Here is a 26,454-nt window from a genome sequence, read left to right on the forward strand (position 1 = left end):
CAAGAAACAGGATAGTCTTCTCATTCAAGCTTTCTGGATTCCTAGCCACTCCCTCCAGAGAAGATGACTTGAATTTAAGTTAGGCAGGGGGTAAGGGTTGGCACAGAGCCACCCCAGACATAGGCTGATGCCCAGCTATTTTCCAAAATATATTTGCAAATGGAGAAAGTGGGTATGGAGAAAGGACACTCTTACCCCCACCCCAGGGTCCCACCCCTCTCCACAACACCCGCTCTCCCGGAGTCCTTATTTCATCTTTTTAAAAAAAGTAAAAACAAAACAAGAAAAGCACTCTGTACAAGGACTGATCTGGCGGCTTTGCTGCTCCCGTCTTCCAGGGCGCAGAGTTAGGTCTCAGGGACCGTCTCTGAATGGGCTGCTCTTGCTTAAGACTCTCCCTCAGAGCCTCCTCCCCTTCAGAGGCCCAGCTTCCCCATGTCCTTCAATGTCAAAGATCTGGAATAAGTGAGCTGCTCCCTCAGGTGAGGAGACTGGCTGTGGCATCCATGGGACCAAAGAGTTGGCTGGGTAGGGCTCCAACATCGCTCAAGACTCCCCAGTGCTGTCCCCTCCACCAACCAGGCTGAGCCCCTCTCTGGGACTTGGAGGAGGGTTGGTTCCTAGTGCAGCAGGATGCCCTGGATTCAGGGCCAAGGGCCCATTTCCTGCCTCACCCCAACTCGAGCCAGAAGTCAGGCCTTCCCCACTCCCTGAGGGTTCGGCAGGGCCTCGGCAGACTTGGACTTCTGGCTCACACTGGCACATCCAGGCCCAGGTACTCAGGGTTCTCTGCTGTAGGGGTCCCTTCAAAGGTGCTGGGTGGAGAGCCCCGCTCTGATGGGTCCTGGTCCCAGTAATAGAGGTTGTCAAAGGCTGGACTGAAGGCTGGAGGAGGGTGGGGCTGAGGGGCAGCCCTGCCCCGGGGTACCAAGTACTCAGGGTTCTCCACAGCACTCCCAAAGGCAAAAACGTCTTTGGCAACCCCATTCTTGCCAGGGGAGAGAGTCTTGGGGGACAGAGTCTTGGGCCTTTCCAGAGTGGCACCGGCAGGTCGAGGCGGTGGCAGAGGGCCTTCTAGGGGTGAGGGGGGCTGCGGCCAAACCTCCGGCTGGTTCACGTATTCTGAAAGGGCAAGGGGGGGTGCCTTGTTAGGGGAAGAAACCCATGAGTCCCCATTGCTACCACTGCCCCCCACACTCCCAACTTCCTCCCGCACTTCCCTCCCAATCTCTCAGGTTGGGCCTGGATTCCATACCAGGCTGGGGGCTGCAGGTCAGGGGGGCAACGTAGCCATCAGTCTCTGGGGGCAGGGGTGCAGTAGGGTCTTCGCTGTACCGCTGTAGAGGGCTGGTGTCCTGTAGGGGAAGGCTCTGCAGCCCCTTGGCTGCCCCCATTCCCAAGTCGCCATCAAACACGTCAGAGCCAGCCCCCTCTGAGGGTGCCCGTGGAGACTTGGGGGGCTCCTCCTCGGAGGGCTCCAGTCCCAGTGTCAGCTCACCACCGCCACTCTGGAGACGAGAGGGGATTGTGATGGGGTTATTCATGGATCTGGGATGGAGACTCCAAGGGAAGTGACAAGATCACAGGAGATAAACAGGTCACCACTGGGGTTTGAAACAGTCACCGTGGAGAGAAAGAGGTCAAGGGCTGGAAGGCAGGAGGAGTCCTCAGGAATGGTGGGGTCTCCATGAGAGGTGATAGGGGGTGACATAGGAGAAAGAGACCCTAGTCCGTGGGGGAGGGAAGTACGCCCACCCACCACAGTGTGACTGAGCGCACTGACCCTCGTGGATGAGCTGCGGTGCCTGCGGTGGGCTGGGCCCCCAGCACCTGGGGCAGGGTCGGGGCAGAAGAACCCCTGCTGGGGCACCAGGTACTCCTCAGCATCCACGAGGTCCCCCATGTCATCATCTTCCAGCAGCGAGCGGTAGAAGGTGCTGTCCAGTGGGCTGGCAGGGCCCAAGTCTTCATTCTGGGGAGGGAGACAGCGTGGCAGCCTCTCCTCGGCCTCATGCACAGCCTCCCCGGGAAGGCTCAGGGAGGACCAGGTCTGACAGATCCAGCAAGGGCTGGGCTTGGAGGCCTGGGACCGGGAATCCTCTTCCTTCCCACCCTCTGCGGGTGAATGCTCTTCACTCACAGGCAGGGACCGAGGGGAAAGGCCCAGTACCTGGATGACCACGAAGCGCTGGGGGTCCCTGGCCATGCGGGAGAATTCGGCCACCAACTCCCGGAACCGTGGTCGACATTCAGAGTCTATCATCCAACCTGGAGGTAGCACGGAGCTCAGCATCTCAGTTCTGGCTGCAGCCTGTGTGCGGCCCAGCCCCACTCTCTCCCCCTCCAGTCTGATCTAGACACCCGCCCCCCCTTGAGCGGGTGGGGTAGAGAAGACTCAGACTCAGGTCCTCAACTAGATCCTCTGAGAATCTCTACTAGTTTCCCCTTTCTATGTTGCATGTAAGTCTCTAACTAGCTGGTCTTCTAGAGCTCCTCTGGCCTGGTAGTGTAAAAGAGAAGTGAGACCCTTCCAAGGGTTCCTTTAACCATACTAGGGACCCTGCACTTGGTCCTCTCCCAGCCCCCTGGGAGGCCCTTCCACCCAGGACCTCTCATCCCTCCTCCAGGCAGCCAGCACAGCTCAGCCACGCACATTTGACCATGATCATGTAGACGTCAATGGTGCAGATGGGGGGCTGGGGCAGCCGTTCCCCCTTTTCCAGCAGGTCAGGGATCTCCCGGGCTGGGATCCCATCGTAAGGTTTGGCCCCAAAAGTCATCAGTTCCCACACAGTCACACCTGGGGCAGAGAAGGGGGTAGGGTTAGAGGTTGGGGTGGGGGGAGGCAGGATGGCCCTTTAGTGCACTGAGCCCCAGAGGCTTTACCCAAGAGCCTGGCACCACGGGGGAAAGAAAGGAGGGAGTACTGCCAAGGGGCAGAAGCCACCCAGCCTTTCCCTAGTCTCAGAGAAGTGCATAGACCCTGGCAGCCCCTTTCTTTCCTCCCACATTCATGCTAAAATGTCTCCATTCATTCTCCCATTGCTTCTCTCTTCCTCCCTCCGTGCCCTCCACACCAGGGCCATGGATCCTTGTCCATCTCTCCTCCCAACCCTCCCGGCCACACACCGTAGCTCCACACGTCACTCTGGTGGGTGAACCGCCGGCGGAGAATGGACTCCAGCGCCATCCACTTGATGGGCACCTGGGAGAGCGAAGAAGTTCTCAAACTAGGTGTGGTGGGGACATGGCTATTCTTAGAGTTCTCCCAGCGGCCAGACCCCACCCCACCTTGCCTCACCCTGCTCCCTCCTCTTACCTTGCCCCCATCTGCGTGGTACTCGGTCTCGTCAATGTCCAGCAGCCGAGCCAGCCCAAAGTCTGTTATCTTGACATGGTTGGGACTCTTGACCAGCACGTTCCGGGCAGCCAGGTCCCTGTGCACCAGCCGAACATCCTCTAAGTAGCTCATCCCCTGTGATCAGAGACATCGCTGTGGACCCCACTTTGGCTGTATTCTCCCAAGAAACCTACCATCCTGGCCCTGCGTGGAGAGAGAGGCTTGCCCTCAAAGACACCCGCAGAGCCCAGGTCCTCCAAGCGCGTACCTTGGCGATCTGCACACACCAGTTCAGCAGGTCTTGGGAGCCCAGGCGCCCACGATGCTCTCGGACGTGGTCTAAGAGGCAGCCATAGGGCATAAGCTGTGTCACCAGCTGCACCGTGGATGTCAGGCAGATGCCCAGAAGGCGGGACACATATGGGGAGCCCACGCCAGCCATCACATATGCTTCCTGGTAGCAAGGATACACACTGAGAGGGAGTGGGAGACCAGAGCCCCCCAACAACCACACACCTCTCTTGAGGGCCGAGGCATCACTGGGGACCCTCAGTCAATCCAGCCCCATCTGTCACAAACCAGAACCGTGGCCCACAGGTAGGAGGTTAAGAGTCGAGGTTTGGATGACCACAACATATTTCCCCAAGCCCCAGTGAAGAGAGAGAGACCAGAGCCCAGACACCTGCAGTCTGGGGTTCCCTCATGTACTCCCGGCTGGAGAGGGTGGAGGGGCTTACGTCCAAGATTTCTTTGTTGGCTTTGGGAGATGTGTTTTCCCTCAACACTTTAATGGCCACTGGAATCTTCACATTTTCCCCATCAGGGATCCAGATGCCCTGCGCAGAGAGAGGAGGATGTGAGAAGGAAGAGGGCACACCAGATCCAACCTGCAGTCATCCGGAAGGTCCTTACTTGTGTTCCCAATGCCCTGTCCACCACGGGGCCAACCCCACTATTTAAATCCCGCCCTCCTCTCCCTTTCCTCTTGTTCCAGCCTCCTAAAACAGCACCCCTCCTCCACCCTGCTCTCAGCTCTCCTGGCCACACCCCCACACCGCCGCTGGGACCGCCCACCTCTGGGACCGCCCCCTCGGAACTTTGGCCCCACCCCTGACCTTGTAGACAGTGCCAAAGGCTCCGGATCCAAGCACTTTCACCTTCCTCAGTTCTGTCTCTTTCAGGATCCGCATCTGAGCCTGGTTGGGCATGGCTCCGCTGGGCGTCAGCGGCTCCACCAGCTGGGGTGAGGGAGGTGGTGCGTCAGTGACAGAGGCTGGACCGCAGACCCCAAACCAACAGGGAGGCCCTCAGACAGGCTCACCTCGGTTTCCTGCAGCAGCCTCCGCATCGTGTACTTGCGGATCTTCTGCCGCCTTCGCTTGATTAGGATGCCGAGGACCAGCCCCACAAGCACGGCCAGCAGAATGCCCACCACAGCGGCAATGATGGACGTCACAGGGCTGAGGGCGGAAGCCAAGGATAGTGTTAGGGAGTGAGGAACAGGCGGGGCCGTGCAGGGATGATGGAGGGGCATTCTTCCAGGAGGGGTGAAGGAGATGCAGGTCACTAGTGTTTGGTAAGTAAGTTGGGGGGTGCCAGGGTGGCTCAGGTCATGGTCTCAGGGTCTTGGGACCAAGCTCCCTGCAGGGATCCAAGCTCAGTGTCAGGAATCAGCTTGTTCCTCTACCTCTCTCCTGCTCATTCTCTCTCTCAATAAATGAAAATCTTTAAAAAAGGCTGGGGGGGGGGTCGGGGGGGCCCTGGGTGGCTCAGTGGGTTAAGCCTCTGCCTTCAGCTCAGGTCATGATCTCAGGGTCCTGGGATCAAGCCCTGTATCAGGCTCTCTGCTCAGCAGGAGCCTGCTTCCCTCTCTCTCTCTGCCTGCCTGCCTCTCTGCCTACTTGTGATCTCTCTGTCAAATAAATAAAAACCTTTAAAAAAATAAATAAATAATAAAAATTTTAAAAGGGGGATAGTTGGAAGGACGACCCATGGACTCCATCCTCTCTTTCTCCCTTGGCTCCAACCACCTTGGAGTGGTGGACACTTCTAGCCCTTTTTAACCCCATCTCCAAATTATGTGCCTGCCCATGGCTCTAGCCTAGAACTCTGAAACTTCCTGACAAAAATCACCAGGGAGCTGGTTAATGGGCCCAAGTCTGGAGCCCCACTCCCAGCAACTCTGACTGTGGTATGGGGCGGGGCCCAGAAATGCACACTCAGTGATTCTGATGTTTGAGCCAAATTTTTCACCCATAGGTCATGATTTTCCACACCCCCAGCCTTGGTGCATTCCATTACTTCTGCCTGGAACACGATTTCTCCATAGGGTCATCGTTCCAGCCTCAGCTCATCCTGGGACAGATGAAGCTCCTGGGGGTTGACCCCCGCCATGGCCACGCGTGCCCCCCTCCCTTGCGTGGCCAAAGCCTGGCACACCACAGACCTCTCGTGAATGCTTGTTTCACGGACAAACAATTGCTGAGGACACACTCCGATCTGTTTTTGTCCCCAGAGTCTTTCCCAAAGCTCCCCACTGCCCAGAAATCAAGTCCAACCCTGTGGCCCAGTAGTGAAGGAGGGTCTATGCCCTAACCCGACTCAGACTTCATCCCTTCCTCCCTTCTGTGTGCTCACTCAGTGGCCCACCACACCAGAACCTTCAAACTGAACACTTCCTAGATGTTCCTGGCCCCTCCCCCACCGTGACACCTGGTTGCCTTCTGTCTAATGCAAGTGACCTACCTTCAAGGCCTGGCTCAAATGCCACCTCCTCCTTGAAGCCTCCCCCACCCGGTTAAGACTTCATCATCCGCTCCAGGGCAGTTACACTCTCTTCTCAATCTACCTTTTATCCCGGGAGTTGAATGCTCCCTTTGTCCCTTATGAGACATCTAGCTACTCAAGGGTAAGGAGATAGTGGCGGGGTCTTCACCATCTTTTCCTGTTCCCCGCCCCCTAGGCATCCTAAGGAGGTCCTCCATCCACTCGTTGAAACAAACTGAAAGGGGAATCAACAGTGGGAGACTAGGCTAGGAAGGGACAGGTGTCATGTCAGGAGACCCCCCCCCCCCCAAACAGCAACAACCACCCAGGGACTGGTAGGGGGTTGAGGGGCAGCATAGGGCATGTCCCGGGGACTGGGCTGACCTGGCTCTCTGCTCGGCGGGGCAGCCCCTCTCGTCCAGATCCGCACAGCTGCAGGAGAGACAGACCCATCAGCCACGCTGAACACCACCTCCTGGGCTCACTCCAGCCTCACAACCATCCTGGGATGGCAGTGGCTGGGCTATTAACCATCTGACAAAGGCAGAAACTGGACTCAAGATCACCAGTGCTGTTCCTACCACCCCACAAGGGGATTCCTTCTCTGGCCTTGAACTCGAATTTCCTGCTCCCCTCCACCTCCCTGGAATTGGGAAGGTAGGAACTGAGGGGCACCCAAAGGAGCATCAAGTCCAAAAGGATGGCCACTTCTGCTGCAAAAGAATGCCAGGGGAGAAAACTGGCCCAACGTCTGCAGGGGACCGTTTGGCGACACCTAGGAAATCCTGTTTGTGACCCAGTGGTTCCACTTCTTGGGATAGACCCTAAATATGACAACACCTGTACGCCAGGGGGCACGCACAAGATGCTCACCCATACACGGAGCTCAAGTGTAATAAAATACAACAGAAAGAAAAAGAAAAGAACGAGCAAGAAAAAAGAAAGAAAAAAAATACTACTACATCTGTGCTGCAGATGTAGTAGTTAAAAAAAATGGGTGCATTCACACGAAAGGACCCCAAGATACATAAACTGGGGGGGGGGGACAGGAGGGAAGCGAAATACAGAACAGTGTACAGAGCATGACCCTGTTTGCATTAACTGATGCGTGCACACAAACCTGACGGTGTAGCAGAGGAACTATACGAAACTGCGGTTCCTTGACCATTTCTGACCTACAAAAACAGCACTCTTACAGGACTCAACTACTATAAATGTAATATATGTTTACGTGAATGTGTAGGGAAAAGCCTGGAAGGATGACAAACTGGAGTCAATCTGATGGTTCTTCCCAGGGGAGTGGAACAAAAGGGCACGTTTGCTTTGCAGTATTTATACTTTAATATTGCTGAACATGTTCAACATAAGGATGTATTCATGGGTCTCACGTGTAACTAAAGAACTAAATGAAAAATAAAAAATAGAATAGGGTAAATCACCATGTTACGACATGGAAAAACATTGCAAGATTCTGTTAAGTGTAAAAAAAAAAGCAGGGGCACCTGGGTGGCTCAATCAGTTAAGCATCTGCCTTCGGCTCACATCATGATCCCAGGGTCTTGGGATCGAGCCCCGCATCGGGCTCCCTGCTCAGCAGAAAGCCTGCTTCTCCCTCTCCCTCTGTCCTTCCTGCCTGTGCTCTCTCTCTCAAAAATAAAATAAATAAAAATCTTTAAAAAAAAAAAAAAAAAAAGAAAGCAATTTGCAAACAATATGTATGGTCTATGATCTTATTTTAGTAAAAAATAGTATGTTAGCGTGTGCACAGATAAAAACAGTAAGAGAATAATAATGTATATTAACAGTTTATCTATTATAATAACATGTTAGAATGTGAATAGATAAAAACAACTAAGAGTAATTATATATATTCAAACTCATTTAACGTGGTATAATAATAATTATGTTAGCATGTGCACAGGTAAAAACTGGAGAAAAAATATTACAAATTATTAGCAGTGGGGATACAACTGCCAACAACATTCATTTATATTTCATGCTTTCATTAAAAAAATTTTTTTAAGATTTTATTCATTTATTTGACAGACAGAGATCACAAGGAGGTAGAGAGGCAGGCAGAGAGAGGGGAAGGGAAGCAGGCTCCCTGCTGAGCAGAGAGCCTGATGTGGGGCTTGATCCCAGGACAGCTGGATCGTGACCTGAGCCAAAGAGGCTTTAACCCACTGAGCCACCCAGGCGTGCCTCATTAAAAAATTTTTAACAGGGGCCCCCGGGTGGCTCAGTCAGTTAAACGTCTGCCTTCAGCTCAGGTCACAATCCCAGGACCCCGGGATCGAGCCCCATTCCTAGATCAGCAGGGAGTCTCCTTCTCCCTCTGCCTCTCCCACCTGCTAGTACTCTCCTCTCTCTCTGTCTCTCTCTCTCTCTCAAATGAGTAAATAAAATCTTAAAAAAAAAATTTTTTTTTTACAAGTGTTACTTTGGGGATTAGAAAAGAACAAAACAAACTAAGAGTCTCAGGATAAGCAAAGGCAGAGTTATCCCCCTTTTACAATAAGAGCCCCAGAAAGGCTCCGGGACAAAGTGCTCCTGCCTGCAGAAAGGGCCTCAGACTCACGAGTGGGTGCAGTTGATGGGGCATGGCTGGCACGTGCCCTCCTCATCGGCGAACTTCCAAATGGGCATGAAGGAGAGGTCGGGTTTCACACCACTGGGGCAGCGAGCCACGCAAAAGGGAGTGTCTTTGTAGTGGGCGCAGGCCACACACTGGTCAGCTTCCTGGGAGGGGAGGAAGGATTTGTAGGGGGCTGGGCACCAACACCTCCCAGGGCAGCAGGACCTGACCCATGTGTCCCCTTCACGCTTCCCACTCAACAGCATGCGCTCCTCCCCCCTCAACCCCGCTCCTGGGACAGCCCAGACCTGCTGCAGACCTGCTGGGTCTCCCGCCCCAGGTCCCAGGCTTCAACCCCATAGGAGAGCCTATTACTAAGATAAAAGAGCAAGTTAACAGTAACTAATATGTAGCAAATCCTTCTGGTGCTTGAGCAGGGCACCAAGCCCTATTTTAAATTCATGCTTACTACTTTCCAGGGAGGTAACTCAAGTGATACTCATTTTACAAATGAAAAAAACCAAGGCTGGAAGCAGGGCCTGGATTCGAATCCAGATAGTCTCATGCCTAAGCACAGAGGTCTGACTGCCATGGCACAACCACAGCCAAGCACAGGGGCCTCCCTGGGCCGCCTACATGGTCCACAGGGTCACGTGGTCTGCCACACAACTCCTGCAGTCCCCAGCGTCCCCCGAGTCCTCAACCCTCCCCTCATCCAGGTCTGAACTCCGAGCCCTCTCCTGGGACAGTTGAGCAGACTTGGCCTTGTTCCCCTCCAGTCCTCGCTTCCCTCCCCACCAGCTCGAGCCCACCGGCAACTCACCGACCCAAAGCAGGTCACTGAGCCATTCTGCGGCCGACACTCGGAGTGGCATGGGAGACAGTACCTGTCCTTCACATACTCCCGGGGTAGCCTGACAGAGGGGGTGGCTGATGAGGGGGGTGTCTGGAAGGAGCCCCTGGGCCCTCTCCCTGGCCGCCCCCCTACCCCGCCCCGCATACCCCTGCAGTACTCGGCATTCCTCCACGCACTCCTGGCCCCGAAGGAATTGGCTGCAGTTGACGCACTGGGTGGGCCCCGGACCCCAGCAGTGCCCATGGGCGCACAGCGGGTAGCAGGCCAGGCCCTCGCCCACTGCAGTGAGGAGGAAGGGGTCAGAGGAGACACTCAAGGGAGGTTCCAGGTCCAAGTGACCCAGGGGAGGAGGCTGGGGGTGGTAGCCGTGACCCGGAGTGGTGGGTACAGGTGCTGGGCAATGCAGGGGAGGGTGAGGGGACACAAAGAGCAGAGGTTCCAGGACCAGAGAGGAAAGGCAGGGACACCAAGGCGGTGTGGCAGGACCCAGCCAGAAGCCATGCCCAGAGGTCAAGCCAGCCAGAGCCGGTCAGGAACAGGCAATCTGCACGAGCCCGAGATTGCTGCTGCTAGGCTCCCCCCCACCCACCGGGGCACCCGGGTGGGTGCTTGGCAGACGGGGAGCACGCGGTGCCAGGCTCCCTATCTTACCACACTCGGCCTCTGGCCGGTTGGCGCTGTGGAGCAGGGCCTGGTGCGGGTTCCGGAAGAGCTGGTCCCAGGGCACCGTGTGTATGAAGCACAGGTGGGCGTTGCGGTGGATGAGGACCAGCCCGCTGCCCAGTTCCCGCAGCGAGCGCAGCCCCAGAGAGCTGATGCCCAGCCCTCGCAGGGTCAGCGAGTAGGCACCGCTGTGGGAGGACGGTTTGGCTGTACCACCGACCCTCCCTCGTCGGCAAGGGCTGCCCTCACCTCCCTCCCGTCCCCAGCACACTAGGCAAACTCCCGTGGAAGGTTTACTGCTGGAGTCCCCCCGGGGAATGAGTGCCCACTGCACCCACAGCCTCTCCTTGGGGCCCTGCTTCCCCGGTGCTCACTCATGCAGAACTCGTCCCCGGATGACTCGAAGGTTCTGGAAGACACTGAGGTCAGGCAGGCTGTCTGGCCATGCTGAGATGTACAGGTAACCTGCAGGCACAGGGGGAGGCTAGAGGTGTGGGGACAGGAGGAGGACCCCCGACCCCATCCGAGCAGCATGCTGAGAGGCAAAGCCCACCTGTGATCTCCTCCAAGGCCTCAAACACTCTGAGCTGCTCAGGCTGGAGGGGGGCAGTGTTGGAGGCTGGGTCTCTAGAAGGAGGATTAGGAGAGGAGTCAGCACGGCCAGGAAGCGGGTGGGCATGACCCCCGGAGCTGGCCCAGCCCCACCCCCCTTCCCCCTTCCATTAATGACTTCACTTAAACCCTTTGCCCATCAAGCCTGGCTGTTTTCATCCCGAGTTTCAAAGCCCAGGCCCTAGTTTGGCAGGGTCTGTCAAAACAGTATTTATATGCTTTGATCTAGAAATCCTACTTCTAGGAATGTGGCCTAGACAGACATTGGCTCCTGTTCCAGAGACACGTACAGCACAGAACTGTTTCTAAGAGCCAAAACTGATAACGACCTAAATACCCATCAGGAAATAGGGGAGCTGTTAAATATAAACCCTATCCACCCTGACTAGAGACGAAAATTAACATTTAAGAGCACTTAAAAAAAAAAAAAAAGCACTTAGTATCTGCCAGGTACCATTCTAACAGCACATGAATATTACTAACTCATTCACACATTGTAACCACCTTGTGAGGGTGGGGCTATCCTTCCCCCATTTTACAGATGAGAATATGAAGGTACAACAGACAAGTAATATGACCAGACTATGGGAGAGCCAGGTTCCAAACCCAGGCCACCTGGCTCCTCAGCCCCAGCTCTCGCCTGTGAGAGGCAACCCGACACGAAGGGTCATGGCCAACTCTCCAGGGCAAGAGGCAGACAAGGCCCACAGTGAGCTCCCACTTTAAGTCAACATCCTCAACAAAATTACTACAGCTATGTTCCTCTGCGTGTGTCCACAGATGGAGAATTGGTCTAGAAGAACCCACGCAAGCTGTCAGCAGTGGTTTCCTCTGGAACGGGGAACACAGCTGCAGGAAGGGTTAAAGGGAATTTTTTTTTCTCCTTTTTTAACACATAATCTTAAGGAGGTCTCATTCACATGCAATAAAATGCACAATTTTAATGTCCACTTGGAGAAGTTTCGACAAGTGCATTCACTCATGTATCCACGACCCCAACTGATAGACGGAATGCTGCCATTCACCCCAGAAATTTCTCTCGTGTCCCTTTTCCAGGCCGCCCTCCCCAACCCCGGGGATGACCACTGTTCTGATTTCTATTACCACAGGGTGGTTCTGCGTATTCTAGAGCCTCACGTGAAGAGAATCGTGCCATGGGGCCTCTCTCTTGCCTGGCTTATTTTGCGGGACATAAGGGTCCTGAGGTCTGTCCATGCTGTCGAATCCACCAGTGTCTACTTTGTCTCTTTTTTATCACTTGAGAATTCCAGTGTTTAGATATACCACCATCTATTAACCTCTTCACCTTCTGAGAGGCATTTGCATTATTCCCAGCTGGGGGCTATATGAATAAAGCCACTACGAACTCAAGGAGAATTTTTGAATGGCTGGACCGCCCTACAAGTGCATGTTTGCGGAGAACACGTCATTGATGAGAACAAGCCTCCCCCCACCCCACACCTGCCGCCACTCAGTCCCCGCACCCTCTGGCCTCCCACCTCTGTCTCCCAGCATCTCCCAGAGAGAGGCTGCCACTTCTGGGCGCTCAGGATTTGGTGACCATCCTCAGACCACTGTGCCCGCCCTGCACTTCGCAGATCCTTACCTCTCAAAGCTCTCTGGTAGAAATGCCAGGCTCCCAAAGATCTTCTTGCAGCCGGCAAACTCTTGGATGTTGGCGCTGGTGACCGCCCTCACCTCCCGCAGGTGCTCCATGCCCAGGCCGTAGCACACTGTGGGAAGGGGCAGGGGTGAGGGGGGGCCATCCTGGCCCCCACACAGAGCATTAGGGCCTCCACTTGCGGGGCCCTGCCTACAGCCTGCACCCCACCCCCCGGCCCTGGGGCCATATACCCCCTCACACACTGATAGGAGATATGGGGGAATGTGTGGGGCCGATCCAGGGAGGGCCAGGACAGAGGCAGAGGAAGGAAAGGACGGGGTCCCAGGAGGGTCTGAAGAGGGTCGGGATAGCGGGCAACGCTGAGCTGGGTGTGCAGAGGGACAGGAAGCGCAGCCTGGCTCAGGGTATGGCCAGCAGTCACCTCGGGCACAGGGCTTGCTGCATTTCTCACAACGCTGCGTTCCATCCTCAGCCGTCACCTCTTGGTTGTTCAGGGGACAGACCAGGGTGCAGGATCCCACATCCGTTGACAGGTAATTGTCTGAGGAGAGGGAGACCGTGGGTCTGGGTGCCCTGGCCCCTTATGCCACAACATGAGCAATGTCCCCGTGCCCACAGAGTAAACAGGACCGACCAATACTGAAATGCCCTTACTATGTGTCTGTGCATTTGACCTTCATTTACACCTCACAGCAACCCTATGTGATGGACACTGACTCCCCTTTTGTCAAGAGAGAACCAAAGCAATTTTATGTAAATTACTCGAGGTCTTTGTGCTATTAAGTGGAGAAGCCAGGACTTGAGCACAGTCCGGCTCTACATTCATTCTGACCTACCATGGGGAGGGCACAACCAGGACCCGAGAGCCCACTCCTGTCACCCATGATGGGAAGAAAGAGGGCCCTACATCCAAGGTCAGTCCCTGAATGCACATCAATAAATAGGGAAGCTGTTAAAAGAAACTCTGACCAATCTAGACTATTGAATAAAAATCAGCAGTTAGGGAGTGCTCAGTATGTGCCAGGCCCTGTTGTAAGAGCTTTACAAATATTAACTTATTCAGGGGCGCCAGGGCAGCTCAGTCAGTTAAGCATCCAACTCTTCATTTCTGAGGTCATGATCTCCGGGTCCTGAGATCAGCCCTCATTAGGCTCTGCACTCAATAAGGAGTCTGCTTGAGATTCTCTCCCTCTGCCCCTCCCCCTGCAATCTCTCTCTCTAAAAATAAATAAATGAATCTTTTAAAAATATAAGAACTAGGGGCGCCTGGGTGGCTCAGTGGGTTGAGCCGCTGCCTTCGGCTCAGGTCATGATCTCAGGGTCCTGGGATCGAGTCCCGCATCAGGCTCTCTGCTCAGCGGGGAGCCTGCTTCCCTCTCTCTCTCTGCCTGCCTCTCCATCTACTTGTGATTTCTCTCTGTCAAGTAAATAAATAAAATCTTAAAAAAAAAAAAAAAAAAAGAAGAACTAGGGTGCCTGGGTGGCTCAGTGGATTAAAGCCTCTGCCTTCAGCTCAGGTCATGATCACAGGGTCCTGGGATCAAGGCCCGCATCAGGCTCTCTGCTCAGCGGGAAGCTTGCTTCCCTTCCTCTTCTGCCTGCCTCTCTGCCTACTTGTGATCTCTCTGTGTCAAATTAATTAATTAATTAATTTAAAAGAATATATATATATATATAAAAGAACTGGGAGCCTGGGTGGCTCAGTGGGTTGGGCCTCTGCCTTTGGCTTGGGTCATGATCTCAGGGTCCTGGGATCAGGCCCCACATCGGGCTCTCTGCTCAGCAGGGAGCCTGCTTCCCCCTCCCCTCTTCCTGCCTCTCTGCCTACTTGTGATCTCTCTTGCTGTCAAATAAATAAAATAAAATAAAATCTTTTAAAAAATAATAAAAATATAAGAACTCGTTCAAACATCATAACCACCTTACAAGGGTGGGGCTATCGTTCCCATTTCACAGATGAGAACACGAAGGTACAGCGGGCAGGTCACATGACTAGAATATGGGAGAGCTAGGTTTCAAACCCAGGCGGCCCAGCTCCTCAGCCTGGGCTCTTGGTTGCACCTGAGCTGCCATTTACATAAACCAGCAAACCAGCCCCCCTCCAAGCAAAATTACGAAATGACATTTGTCCCTGGCACTCACAGGGACAGGAGGTCACACAGCTGGCTCCAAAGGTGTACCGGCCCTCAGGGTTGGGCATGGATTCAAAGGTGTCTGTGTTGTAGGTGACCAGGGCTGGACAGTGTAGCTCACAGATGCCACTGTGGTTGAAGTGAAGGCAGGCCTGGAGGGGTGGGGAGTGGGTGGACAAGAGGGACAGGCAGCTGGTGGTCACTGGGCTGCTCTTCCCTGGTGTTCAAGGGGCAAGAGGGCCGCAGCCGGTGGGGCGCCTCTTGCCTTGCGCCCACCCTGGGGCCCCATGGGCACGTACCAGGCAGTCCGAGTGCTTGGGGCCCGTGCAGCCAGCCGCACACTGCTCGTGGCAGCAGTCCGTGGGTTTCGGGCCCTTGCAGCGGGCACAGCCGCCAGCACAGACGGTTCGCGTCACTGTCAGACAAGGGGCAGGATGAGGCCTGGGCAGTCCCCCGCCGGGCACCAAACCCTCCCTGGCATCACGACCTCCCACTCGAGGGAAGACACCGAGGCCTGGTAACCCGCACCTCGCCCCATGTCCCCTTTCCTCCACTCAGCTCCCTGCCCCCCAGATTCTGGGCCTAAGACTCACAGCTCTGACAGTCCCCGGAACTTGCTCCCCAGCAGTGGGGGTCTTTACAAGCTGGAGAACAGGGCTGGCCTAGGGACAGAAACAGAGAGACAGAGATCAGAAGGTTAAATACACAGCAAGGAAAGACTTGGCAGGAACGAAGGACCCGAGGCGCACTCTAAAAGCAGAGGGAGGCAGGACAGAGGGCCACAGAGATGAAGAGACACGGAGAGAATGGGGTAGAATGAGGAAATGGGCAGGGTTAGCGCAGGGCTCGGATGGTGGGTGTAAGCCAGGAGTCTGGGGCTCCGGGCTGCCCAAGAAAGAGTGGAAGTGGCAGGCAGGGAGGGAGGAGCATGGCTTACAGGCCCGAGAGCGGTTGGTGTCTATTAGCGTGAGGGCCAGCTGGTTGTTCTTGTGGAAGATGTCCTTCCACAGGATCGTGTCCTGGTGGCAGAGCTGTGGGTTCCGCTGAATCAAGACCCCGCCCTTCAGGATCTCTGCAGGGTGAGCAATAATTAGCACCTTCCTCTCCTGCCGGCCACCTTCTGCCTTCCAGTGGGGCCCTCCTGGCTTCTTTAGAGGGGAGCAGGGCTCTTAAACTCGCCCCACAGAGAAGACACCCGCATCTTCTAGCTCTACCAGCCCCACCCCACCCCTGCTCCACATACCCATGAACAACCTGAGTTCCAGGGAGGGGTGGGCTGTCCATGACCTGGTCCAGATGTCCACGTCACTCTCTCCTATCCTCCCACCTCTACCCCCTGGGCACACTGCCTCATGGTTAGGAGAGACTCTGGAGCCTGAAAAACAGCCTCATCACTAACTAGCTATGTAACCTTGAGCAAGTCACCCATTCACTGTAAACCTTTCTGTTTTCTCATCTGTAAAAAGAGCCTAATATTGATGCTTCTTTACAAGATAGCACCAAGATGGGATCCTGTGTGCAAAATAACCAGCCACAGAGTCTGGGATACTGTCAGCTCCGAGGCTGCCACATACAGTTACACAGGTTGTTCACTGCACGTGGGTGCTTGGCCAAGAAGTGGAGAAACCCCAGCCTGTATCCTCATTGCCAAACTGTGCAGGCTCATACAAGCCGTGACTTCCCGTTTCCCTTCTTCCCGGCACCTTCCTTATCTTTTCCTGATCTTCACCAAGGCACCTTCCTTAGCTCTACCTGCATCCATCCTGAGGGATTCAAGTTCTAATTCACCCACAGCCTCCCATGGCTAGCGGTGGCCCCCGCCAGCTCTCAACATCGAGGAGAAGGTGATGGTGACAGTGATGACCACCTGTGAGGCTTCGAAGCTGTAGCTCCCGCAGCCCTCCTGGGGCAGCCCCTGCCACAGAGGGGCCCCCCTCGGGCGGATCTCCATTGTCCAGCACGGCCAGGGCATAGTGGTCCTCAAAGAGCTGGGTGCCCCGTACAATTCGGAGCCTCTGCAGCGGGACCTGCCTCACTTGGCTGTGAGCGATGAGCACGTAGCCCTGCACCTCCTGGATATCCTGGGAGGGAAGAGGGTCGCGGGGCTGAGGCAGGCCTGGGCCCTGGAACACTACCAGTCCCCTAAGACCCCCTCAGGGTTACCAAGGGCTTGGGATCTGGGGCCAAGCCCCCCTCCACTGAGAAGTCCAGTTCTCTCAGGCATAAAGACCAAGGCCCCTCTCCACCTCCCCAAGTCAGATTCTTGTAGGGTCAAGACGGTGGGTGGAGCACTTTTGAACTGAGAGCAAGCGTCCCACCCGCTCTGCATCTCAGCTTCCTCGGCCATGAAAGGAAAAGACCTGCGTGAGAGGATGTCTGTGATTTGATCCCGCATCACGCACATGGCCCCAATCCAGGTCGCAGTGGCCACAACCCAACAGGCTGGTTCCCGCTCTCTCCCGTTCATGAGACGCTTTCACACACATTTCCCATTTGATAGTTTCCCAGAGGGCAGTCTACGCCTCTTACTGCTTCCAAAGTCAAGGGCCAAGACCACACTTGCATAGCTTGTTAGTACCAGAACAGGTACCTAGAACCCGTATCTCCTAGCTGCCCACTCGCCACTCCAGGCAGGGCAGGGACAACGGCTAGGGCAGGGGGACGGGGGGAAGGGATCATGCTGGCAAGAGAGCAAAAAAACTTAGCACAGAATCGAGTCCATTCCACCCCGAGATGTCCGTGGCCTGCCATGTCACAGAGAGGGAGTCAACCAGTCTTGCAGCAGCAGAGACAGGGGGCAGACATCAGAAAGGACTTCCCAGTTAAGGAACCGCAACGAGAGCAGAAACAGACGGCACCCTCTTCTCTCAGCACTTATTGGCATAGGGCTCCGCTCAGCTGGAGGCAGGGCCTGGCTGGGTCACCCAGGGGCCTCACCTGCAGGAAGGACAGGCTGGCATTGGCAGGCAGATAGGTGAGCTCCAGGTTACCCTGCACCACTTGACAGGCCTGGTAGAGGTGGCGGAGCATATCCAGGTGGGTCTCGGGACTGGCTGGGAGCCGCAGCTTCATGTCTGTGCCGGTGCACACTGGTGGGAGGGAGGGCATGGGTCAGAGGGCGCTGCCCAGGGGCTTCTGCAGCCTGGCCCCTCCTCCACACCCCCCCTGCCCCCGAGTCGTGCCATCTCGATCGTGAGAAAGCACAAGCGAAGGAGCCTTTCCCATGTCCCTTACACCTGCAGGAGGCACAACTGCAAAAGAAGGTTTGCAAGTTTGGGAAGAGGAGGGAAATCCAAGGAGAGGCCCCTTCTAACGTGGCCCATCCAGAAGGGGCCCCCACTGTGCCAGGCCTGGGGAGCCTGCCTGCCTGATACAGTGTGTTGGCTGGCAAAGAAAGCCTCCCTTTGTCCCAAAGGCCCGACCCATGGCCAAGGGGTAAAAATCCCCCTAGAGAGGCCATGATGAATCATGCATCTTCGGGGTACCCCCTGCCCCTCTCCCAAGCAAACAAACTCAGGGCACTCTCCGCACCCCATTCCAATACCACCCACATGCCAACCTCTTGGCAAGGGATATCCACCCTCACAATGCCACCCAGGAAGTCGGGTAGAGTCACAGCTGGGGCATGGGGACCCCTAGAGGCCTGGTCACTTGCAGGGACCTCTGGAATTCCCCCAGCCAAAAAAAGGAGTATCAGACCCCCAACAATGGGCATCCGGACCCAGGCCACAGACCTTGGGCCTAGACGATGCCTCCTCTGATGGCTCCTGTGCTGGCACTTCACCCTTGCCACCTCCTCAGGGCAAGGCTCCAGAACCAGCTGGCAGAGTCTTTGCCACGAAACGCCTGCCGCAAGGGCACTACGTCAGCTCTGCCTACCTGCCCGGTGCCAGCCACCAGCCAAGGGGCATCGAGCCGAACTGCCTCCCCAGCCCCCCTGGGCCCCCACAGGGTGTCGCTGAGCCCAGAAGGGCCTAACGAAGCCCAGGAATCTAGAAGAAAAGCCAACCCTAGTGAGGGGCTACTGTGGACAACCGCTGGCTCCGTGCCTGCCAGCAGGGGGGAGAGTAAAGTGCCCAGTTGAACTCGTTTTTCTGCTCTGGTGAGAAGATGAATCACCTAGCTCGTCTTGCCCAGGAGGGTGTGCCGGGGTTGGGGGCGAGGTGGGCGGAGGGCACCCCCAGAGACACAGCCCACAGGTGTCTGAGCCGCCTCAATTCCTGTGGGCCGCCACCCTACCTCCCCCAGCCTACAGGGGACAGTGGTGGCAGACTCTAAGGTCTAACAGCAGGGCTCCTGCTCTCCGAGCAACGTGGAGCCTGAAGTCCAGTCCTGGGGACCTGGGCATAACAAAAGATCCCTCTGCCTCCCAAAAGCTGGGAAGAAGCTAGTGGGGCAAGCTCCTGGGGTTCCCGCCTGGGCCTGTGGGCCATGAGCCGACAGTCTACCAGTAAAAGCCAGTGTGGTCTCTTCTCCCACCCCTGGGACAGAGAGGGAAGGAAGCAGAGGAGGAGGAGGAGGAAGGGGAGGGCCCAGAAATAGAACTCAAGGGTCCCTCTCTCCAGACTCCCAAGAGAAATAGGAGCTGGGGATGGCAGAACAGGCCCAAAATAACGCCCGCTGCAAGGACCTCCCGCGGCCTCAGCAGCCTCAGCTGCTCTGTAGGCACAGCTGTCTTTAGGCCCAGACCCCAAAGCTCTGGCCCAAACCTGCCCAAGCCTGCGACAGAGACAAACAGAGCTGAGGCAGAGGCTGTCTCCACCCCCTGAGGCCCTCTGCCACCTCTAAGGGACACCAGCTGTGGCAACCAGGCAATAGGAAAACATCAACAATGGGAACACCCAGGGCAGGGACATTAACTGAGCACCTACTGTTTGCGGGCAGGCCCTCTGGGCGGAGTTTCAAGGACTGCAAACTCTTATCTACCAAAGAAAGCTGAGGCAGACAGGGCTAACTCTCCTGAGATCATCAAGCTTGTAAGCCAAGAGAGGTAGGATTTGAACTTGAGTCTGACTTTAGATCCTACATTTTTCACTGGACACGGACAAATTCCCCCCCAACGCCCGGTGCAAAGGGAAAGACACACCAATTCAGTTGATGCCACTGATAAACATGATAGGCTCTGGGCAGGGAAGGGGGGCTGCGCTGAGTCCAGGACCAAAGAGTGGTAGCCCCGCCCCGCTAGTGAGTTTGTCTGTGGCTGATTTGAGTCTAAGATTCTTTAAGTATTTGCAACAGGTGGCAAAATTGGTACGGAGACCTACTCTCCCAGGGAGCTGGAGGCTGGCAGGCAAATTCCCCCACCAAGTTGACATGAAGCCAAGAAGGGCCTCTTGTCACCTCCCCTACCTCTCTGACTCCTTCCCCTTCACCAGGAAGCTCAGCCCCTCCCACCACTCCCCTTCTCCTCACCAATCTCCTCCTCTCCAGTCCTCACCAGTCCCCCATATCCACCCAGCCTCCACTGACCTTCTGGAGGAGGGGGTGGGAAGTCCTGTTCTACAGAGGGGCTCTGCGTCTCCAGGACACCTGACCTTCAGGGGCCCCGATCTCCAGCTCTCTGGTGCAGCACAATGAGGCAGGACCAGCCCAACACCAGGTAAGAGTTTGCTGGATGACGACGGATGGATGGATGGATGGATGGATGGATGGAAGGAAGGAATCCAATCAAGAACTTCCAAACCAAAAGATCAGTTGAAGCAGTAGTGCCCATCCCTCTGCTCAAAGGCTGTTCAGGGTCTTTCCCCTCCGGCTGGACCTCAGTGTCAAGGTTCGGTCCACACTGTGGGAATGCTCTCAAGAGGGTTCTTTCCTCCCCATGACACTTCAGCCCCAGATACTTCTTTTGCTCACCAGCAAGAGATACTTCCTTTGGTCTCCATGTCACTACCTGCACCCCCAAAGCTCACCTCCCCCAGACCCAAAGGGTAAGAGCCCAGGTGGGTAAGATGCCCAGAACTCACCCACCACACACACGTGGTGTATCAAGGCCAATATCAGACAAGGGCCTGGGCTCAGGGTCATTAAACCAGAACCCTAGCTGGGCTGCTTGTGTGTGACCCTGAGCAAGTCCCTGGACCTCTGGGACAGAGTCCACATCAGGTTCATCTCTAGGCCCAGCAGTGCCTATGACTTTGCAGGTACTCTCAATGAATATTTAGTGACCTGAACTTGCCTGTAAGGATGGCATAATAAAACAATAACAACTCTTACTCTCTGCAGAGAAGTTAAATGAGAGTTAAATGAGATAATGAATCAAAAAGCAGTCTGTAAACACAACAAGGCTTTGTAAACAGAACTGAGACAACACAAACATTGGCTATCATAATTCTCCCACTCCTGGAGAGCACACACCCCTCATGCCCAGGGGTGGGGAAGAAAGGTGGCCCCAGCAAGAGATGGAGGTCTTCCCACCGGCAGAGGCAATGTGGTGGTAGTGGGGGGACCTCTTTCCAGATCATTTCAGCACCCAGGGGTACGCACAACTACTTGGGCCCTCCTCCAGCACCCCCCAACTCTAGCCCCCTACTGGCTCCTCATGCTTCCACTCAGCTGTCCCATACCCTGCAGGCCCCCCTGGTTTCTGCCCTGTCCCTGCTCTCAGCCCCTTGCCATGCCTGGGGGGCGCGAGAGGAAGGCAAGCATGGGCAGGACAGGGAGGGAGAGGACCTCGGTGGGGCCCAGCTAACTCCCCTTTCTATAGCCTAGATAAAGGAGGTCATTTGCCAGAATTACAGAGTAGCACCTCTACCCCAGTCTGGCTACCCAGCGGCCCCTGAGGCTTTACTCACCCCATTCCTGTGGAATAGGATAAAACTTCACCCAACTCTTTTTTTTTTTTAAAAGATTTTATTCATTTATTTGACAGAGAGAGAGAGAAACCACAAGTAGGCAGAGAGGCAGACAGAGAGAGAGGAAGGGAAGCAGGCTCCCTGCCAAGCAGGGAACCCGATGCGGGGCTTGATCCCAGGACCCTGGGATCATGACCTGATCCCACTTAACCCACTGAGCCCTCAGGCACCCCAAAACTTCACCCAACTCTTAATGCTTCCTCGTTAGACATTATTATTGGGTCTAGACATGTTTGGGTCTCTCGGAAGCCATGGATAAGTCACTTCACTTTTTTTGAACCGTGTATACCTACTTCATGGGATTGTTGCAGAGATGAAATGAAACCATCCGTGGAAAAGAACCTGGCACGTAGATAGCACACTGCACTTTTTTTTTTCTTTCTTTCTTTTTTTTTTTTTTAATTTAAGGCAAGAGAAGTTCATATAGCAGGAGTATGGGTAATTCCAAACCAAGAGAAAATAAAAGGTGCTTTTGTATTTGATTGCCCTGTGTTTTCCCTTTTTCCATTTTCCATTTCATTCTAGCATTTCATTGTTTTTTTTCTTCTCCTTGAATATTAAAATGTAGTTACTTCCCCCAAGTATGGTAAAAAGGAAGTTGTTGGAAGAATCGTTTGGGAATTAAAAATACGAGCTCTGCAAGATAAGAAGTATGTGTTTACTACACTTGACAAAACTTTGACCTCTAAGGATGGATCCTACGGGTATCAGACTGAGACCTCACCTGGGGGGGGCCGCGGGAGGAGGGGGTGGCACTCACCGGGGCGTCTGCTTGAGAATCTCTCTCTCTCTCTCCCTCTGCCCCTCCCTCCTCCCCCCCTTTCTCAGAAATAAATAAATATTTAGGAATGGATCCTGGCAAAATCCTGCCCCTCCGGTCCTCTCCATCTCCTTTCCTTCAAATTCCTGCCTTAGCCCTCAGCCCTGCCATACAACAGGGACACTGGAGGCAGCTGGGCACAGCGCTGTTGCCGCCACCATTTTCTGCCCGACACGCCCAACATCTGTCTTTGCACCCAGCAGCGCAGACGGAGGGGTGAGATCGACCTGAGGAGGCTCCAGTTGTCTGTGGGAGAACCGAGCCCTCAGATCGGCAGCAACCCCGTCTGACCACACAGCCCAGCCTCACCCATCCCAGCAGAAGGTCAGGGCTGAGGGCACCCGCCTGGGAAACAGGGAGAAGGACGGGCTCCCAGGAAAGCCGAGCCTCCTTCCTGGGAGAGAAGGTGTGGGGCCACCTCCCCTTGTTTACAGCAGATCTGGCCCAGCACCTTGAGGGAGTTCCTCCTGAGGGCAGAGTTCAGCTAAGTCCCCAAGCCAGCAGGGAGACTACTGTTTGGCAACACTAAAGCCCAGACACACAAACACACAGGCCACACAACACCGGAACACCCAGGGACAAAACCCCTCTGATAACACAGCAGCGCTCAGCGCCCAGGGGCAACACACACACAGGATGACACCCACCCCTTCTCCAGACTCCCTGACCAATGGAGACCACCCACCACTCCCAGAACACTCTTATTTCCTCTCGCCCGCTGCAACCCAGGGATGCAGGGAGCAGTCTCCACCATTGTTCAAGGTTGACCGATACAGGGACTTCCAATGTGTGCTTGCGGGTCACACTGTCCGGGATCCAGTCTTGGACCCACCACTTCCTTGATGCTATTTAAACATCTTTAAGCCCCGGTTTTCACCTGGAAACCAGAATACCAGCAGGTCTCCTCTTGTAGGGTCGGTCTGACGATTTAAAGGAAGGAATGCACACCAACCGCCATGCACCATGCCTGGCATAAAGTGTCTTTCCAGCCCACCTCAGCTTTACCTGTCAGTGCATCCAGAGGGACAAAGTGGGGCAAAACCCACACAACACAGCCCCCACCACCAACCTTCCCCACACGCAGCATGAAGGACGATCCAGCGCCCGGATACCCGCGTCTGGCTGGATTTCTTCAACTTTCCTTCTCCACCCCGCCCCCACAACTGCCCAGGAATCCCTCGCTTGGAACTCTGGCCCTCTTGTGCCCCAGACCAGGAAACCCACCACCACCCGTCCATGGTCCATGCTCTCCACAAGTCACAAAGCGCACAGTCCCCGAGCTGGCCCTAAAGAAACTCGCTCCCAACAAACGTCTCCCCCTCCCCCCACCTCAGTCTCCAGCGTGAGGCAACCCTGCAGTCGGACCGGCCACCCTCTCCCCGGCCCGGCTCTGGCCGGACAGGTTGTTTTCCCCACCGCCACCACCCCCCTCCACACCCCGATCCTGCCCGAAGCTGGAGCAACTAAACCCTACCCGCTGCGGGCAGGGGGCGGGGGACGGGGAGGGGGCAGGGGGAGGGGCAGCCGCAGGGACCCCCGAGGAATCCAGCCCAGTCCAGTCTGGAGGCGGAGGCTGCCAACTGGAAAGGCTTTGAGAAGGTCTGAAGGGGCTCCAGAAAGGGGAAAAACGCTCACACACATGCCCCATGCAGTACCACCCTTTGAGGGCAAACTTTCTGAACAATTTCAGAGAACTTTTCTGACAAGTTCCCAGAGCCTTGGCGGAGTCTGGAAAGCGCCAGTCTCCGGACCAGGACGCCCCTAGGGCGTCCTCGCCCCCTGCCCCACCTTCCCGGGGGCCCCCCTCCCCGCCCCGGCCGGCTGCCCGCCGCGCCGGGACCGTCCGAAACCGCCGATCGGCGAGCTCGCGTGGCCCCCCTCTGCCCCCCGCCTGCCCGGAGACTTCGGGGTGGAGCCCCGGGCTGCAGGGTCGCGTCTCCGCTCCGCGCCCTCCCCTCACCAGACCCACCTTGGGTGCCCACGGCTCCGGAGGGCAGGAGGGCGAGCAGGAGCCCCCAGCGGCACCAGGCCGCCAGCTCCATGGTGCTCACTGCGGCTCCAGCCCCATGGCTCGGGCTGGACCCGGCGGCGAAGGGCCGAACGGCTGCTTGGGGTCTCTGCTCGGCTCCCGGGGCTCAACGCAGGGCACTCTCAGCTCCACAACTTCATTCTTGTACTTCCTCAAGGCAGCCCTCCTCCTCCACCTCCTCCGCCTCCCGTGATTGGGAGCGAGCGCGCTCCCGGCTCGCCCCCCCCACCCCCGCCACCGCATTCCAGCGAGTCCCTGGGAGTGGCAACTCCCAGCTTCACTTTCTCCCTCGGCGCGCAGGCCTGGGGTGCGCCCCTCCCGGCGCCCGGACGCCGGGGTCGCCTGCGCACTTCTCGCGCGTTCCCACGGAGAACCCTACAGCGGGGGACGCCGATCGCCCCTCGGCCCCGACACACACACACCCGGGGGGAGTCCAGGGCAAATGCTTCAGCCTGCCATCCTTAACGTTCCTTGAAGTCGCAGGTTTCACCGCAGACGTTCCCGGCAAGTTCGCATCCTACTCCATCCTGTGCCTATTTAAAAAATATATATCCAACAATGGTTCTCCCACCACATCCTCAAATCAAATTGATAGTAAAGGGGATGGGTGGGTTGTGTTTAACTTGTGGCCTCCGGGACTCCCTTGCCTACCTTCTCGAATTTTGGGGGCATCTCTTCCAGGTTGAAAAGCACAGTTTTAATACTGGGTCTACAAGTTTGGAGGAGAGTCAAATTGAGGCGCATCCAACTTAATCTTTCGAAGAACATTCCTCTCTTGGTTTTAGGGGGACACTGGGCTCCCAATCCATGCAAAGTTCTTTTTTTGTCCTTTGCATTTTACTAGCGTGTCCAATTCTGCCTACCCACTCTGCATTCCATCTGGAGCCCCAGATCCTGCTCTTAAGGCCCAGTGGGAGATAGGATGGGTTGACAGAAGGAAGGTGTGTTTCCGTTGGAAATTCCAACCAAAAATGCATGGGACATACTTAACACATTAATCGTTGTTTAGCTGAAATTCAAATTTGACGGGGCATCCTTATTTTTTACTTCCTATGTCTGGCAAACTCTAGTTGGAATGCCTCCACCAAGAGCAGAGCATGCCTGTGCTGGTCAAGAGGGGATCAGAGGCATCTAGTGAGGACTGGAGAATGAAGGACACCAGCATTTCTTAAACTGTTTTCATATTCCTAGCAGCATTATAGGCAGGGGTGGGGGTGGGGGTTGGGATCAGAACCACCTGGGTTCAAATCTCCAGATCAGCCACATATTAGCAGTATGACCTTAGGCAAGTGACCAAGTTTGCTCACTCGTAAAACAGCATCTGGCATACTGTCCCAGGGATTAAAGGAGACAGTGTTTGCAAAGTGCTCAGAATAGTATGGAGCACAAGGTAATTGCTCATTTAAGTCGCAGGTTTACTTACACTGGGAAAGATGCAGGTTTTGCGGTGCTTGAATTTTGAAATTTGGGGGGCTCCCTTCAAGATAAGGAATAAAAAGTTGTGAGCACAAACTCATATACATGTATACAAATGAGGGGCCTGGGGCTTACCCTTCTTTAACACCACGGGAATAGTCCACCTCTGGCTTGAGCTAGCAATGTGCAAACTGCAGGTTAAGTTCTCTTGGAAGGTCAGTCATCAAACCAATTTAGATGATCAATACAAGTCTTTTTTTTTTTTTTTTTGTAAGAAATAGAATGGAATAGAAATGATTGTGCTCATCACATGTTAGTGTGGGTAAGTTTGTGTATATCCTGGGTGATGATACTCAACAGATTTATTCCTTGGATAGTAGTCACAAATGTTTGAGAAATATTGCTGGGGTGGGGGAACACCATAGCAGTCCTTCAGGATGGGCATCAACACCCCTATTTTCTTTGTCCTTAGAGTTGGAGTTAATTAGTGTGAGGGTGGGGTCAAGGAAAAGATGCTCATGTGAGTTAATCAATTTCCCCAGGAGCATCTGTCTCAGGGCTAATGAGGGAAAAGGGGAACAGCTAGCCCAAACCAGTCCATCACCCTCAGCCATCACAAACCCAAACCTAGGGTCCTGGTCAAGGTGTCTCTCAGCCCTGAGGGAGAGGAGACCCTGGACCTAGCTCCAAGAGTCACTTGCTGATCATGCTCACACTCGAGTGTCACTCTTCATGGGGTAGTGTTAGGGTCAGTGTTAGAGATGTCCCTT

At 55.2% G+C, this 26,454-nt stretch overlaps 1 protein-coding gene across 1 annotated transcript; it reads right to left on the reverse strand.

Annotated features, from left to right (window-relative positions):
- On the reverse strand, positions 1–24,472 carry ERBB2 (erb-b2 receptor tyrosine kinase 2). Its single transcript, XM_059147707.1, has 27 exons — positions 24,209–24,472; positions 17,506–17,657; positions 16,436–16,649; positions 15,506–15,640; positions 15,162–15,230; positions 14,868–14,983; positions 14,579–14,720; positions 12,858–12,977; positions 12,419–12,545; positions 10,754–10,827; positions 10,575–10,665; positions 10,189–10,388; positions 9,684–9,816; positions 9,505–9,595; positions 8,685–8,845; positions 6,491–6,538; positions 4,662–4,800; positions 4,456–4,578; positions 4,078–4,176; positions 3,609–3,794; positions 3,320–3,475; positions 3,130–3,205; positions 2,654–2,800; positions 2,171–2,268; positions 1,784–1,972; positions 1,256–1,508; positions 1–1,122 (listed from the first exon to the last, which is right to left on the reverse strand). The coding sequence occupies exons 1-27, from the start codon at positions 24,279–24,281 to the stop codon at positions 752–754; spliced, it is 3,783 nt and encodes a 1,260-aa protein (XP_059003690.1). The 5' UTR covers positions 24,282–24,472; the 3' UTR covers positions 1–751.
- Between the last annotated feature and the right edge of the window lie 1,982 nt (positions 24,473–26,454).

Source organism: Mustela lutreola, chromosome 15, assembly GCF_030435805.1.
Source record: "Mustela lutreola isolate mMusLut2 chromosome 15, mMusLut2.pri, whole genome shotgun sequence".
In the NCBI taxonomy this organism is placed as follows: Eukaryota; Metazoa; Chordata; class Mammalia; order Carnivora; family Mustelidae; genus Mustela; species Mustela lutreola.

Excerpts from the sequence above, each read along its gene's own strand:
- ERBB2 (XM_059147707.1), bottom strand. The coding sequence starts at position 24,281 with ATGGAGCTGGCGGCCTGGTGCCGCTGGGGGCTCCTGCTCGCCCTCCTG. Across the intron at positions 12,978-14,578 it reads CTGTGTGACCTCCTGTCCCT|ACAATTACCTGTCAACGGAT; the intron begins GTGAGTGCCAGG and ends CCCTCTCCTCAG. Across the intron at positions 3,795-4,077 it reads CCAACAAAGAAATCTTGGAC|GAAGCATATGTGATGGCTGG; the intron begins GTAAGCCCCTCC and ends CCTTGCTACCAG.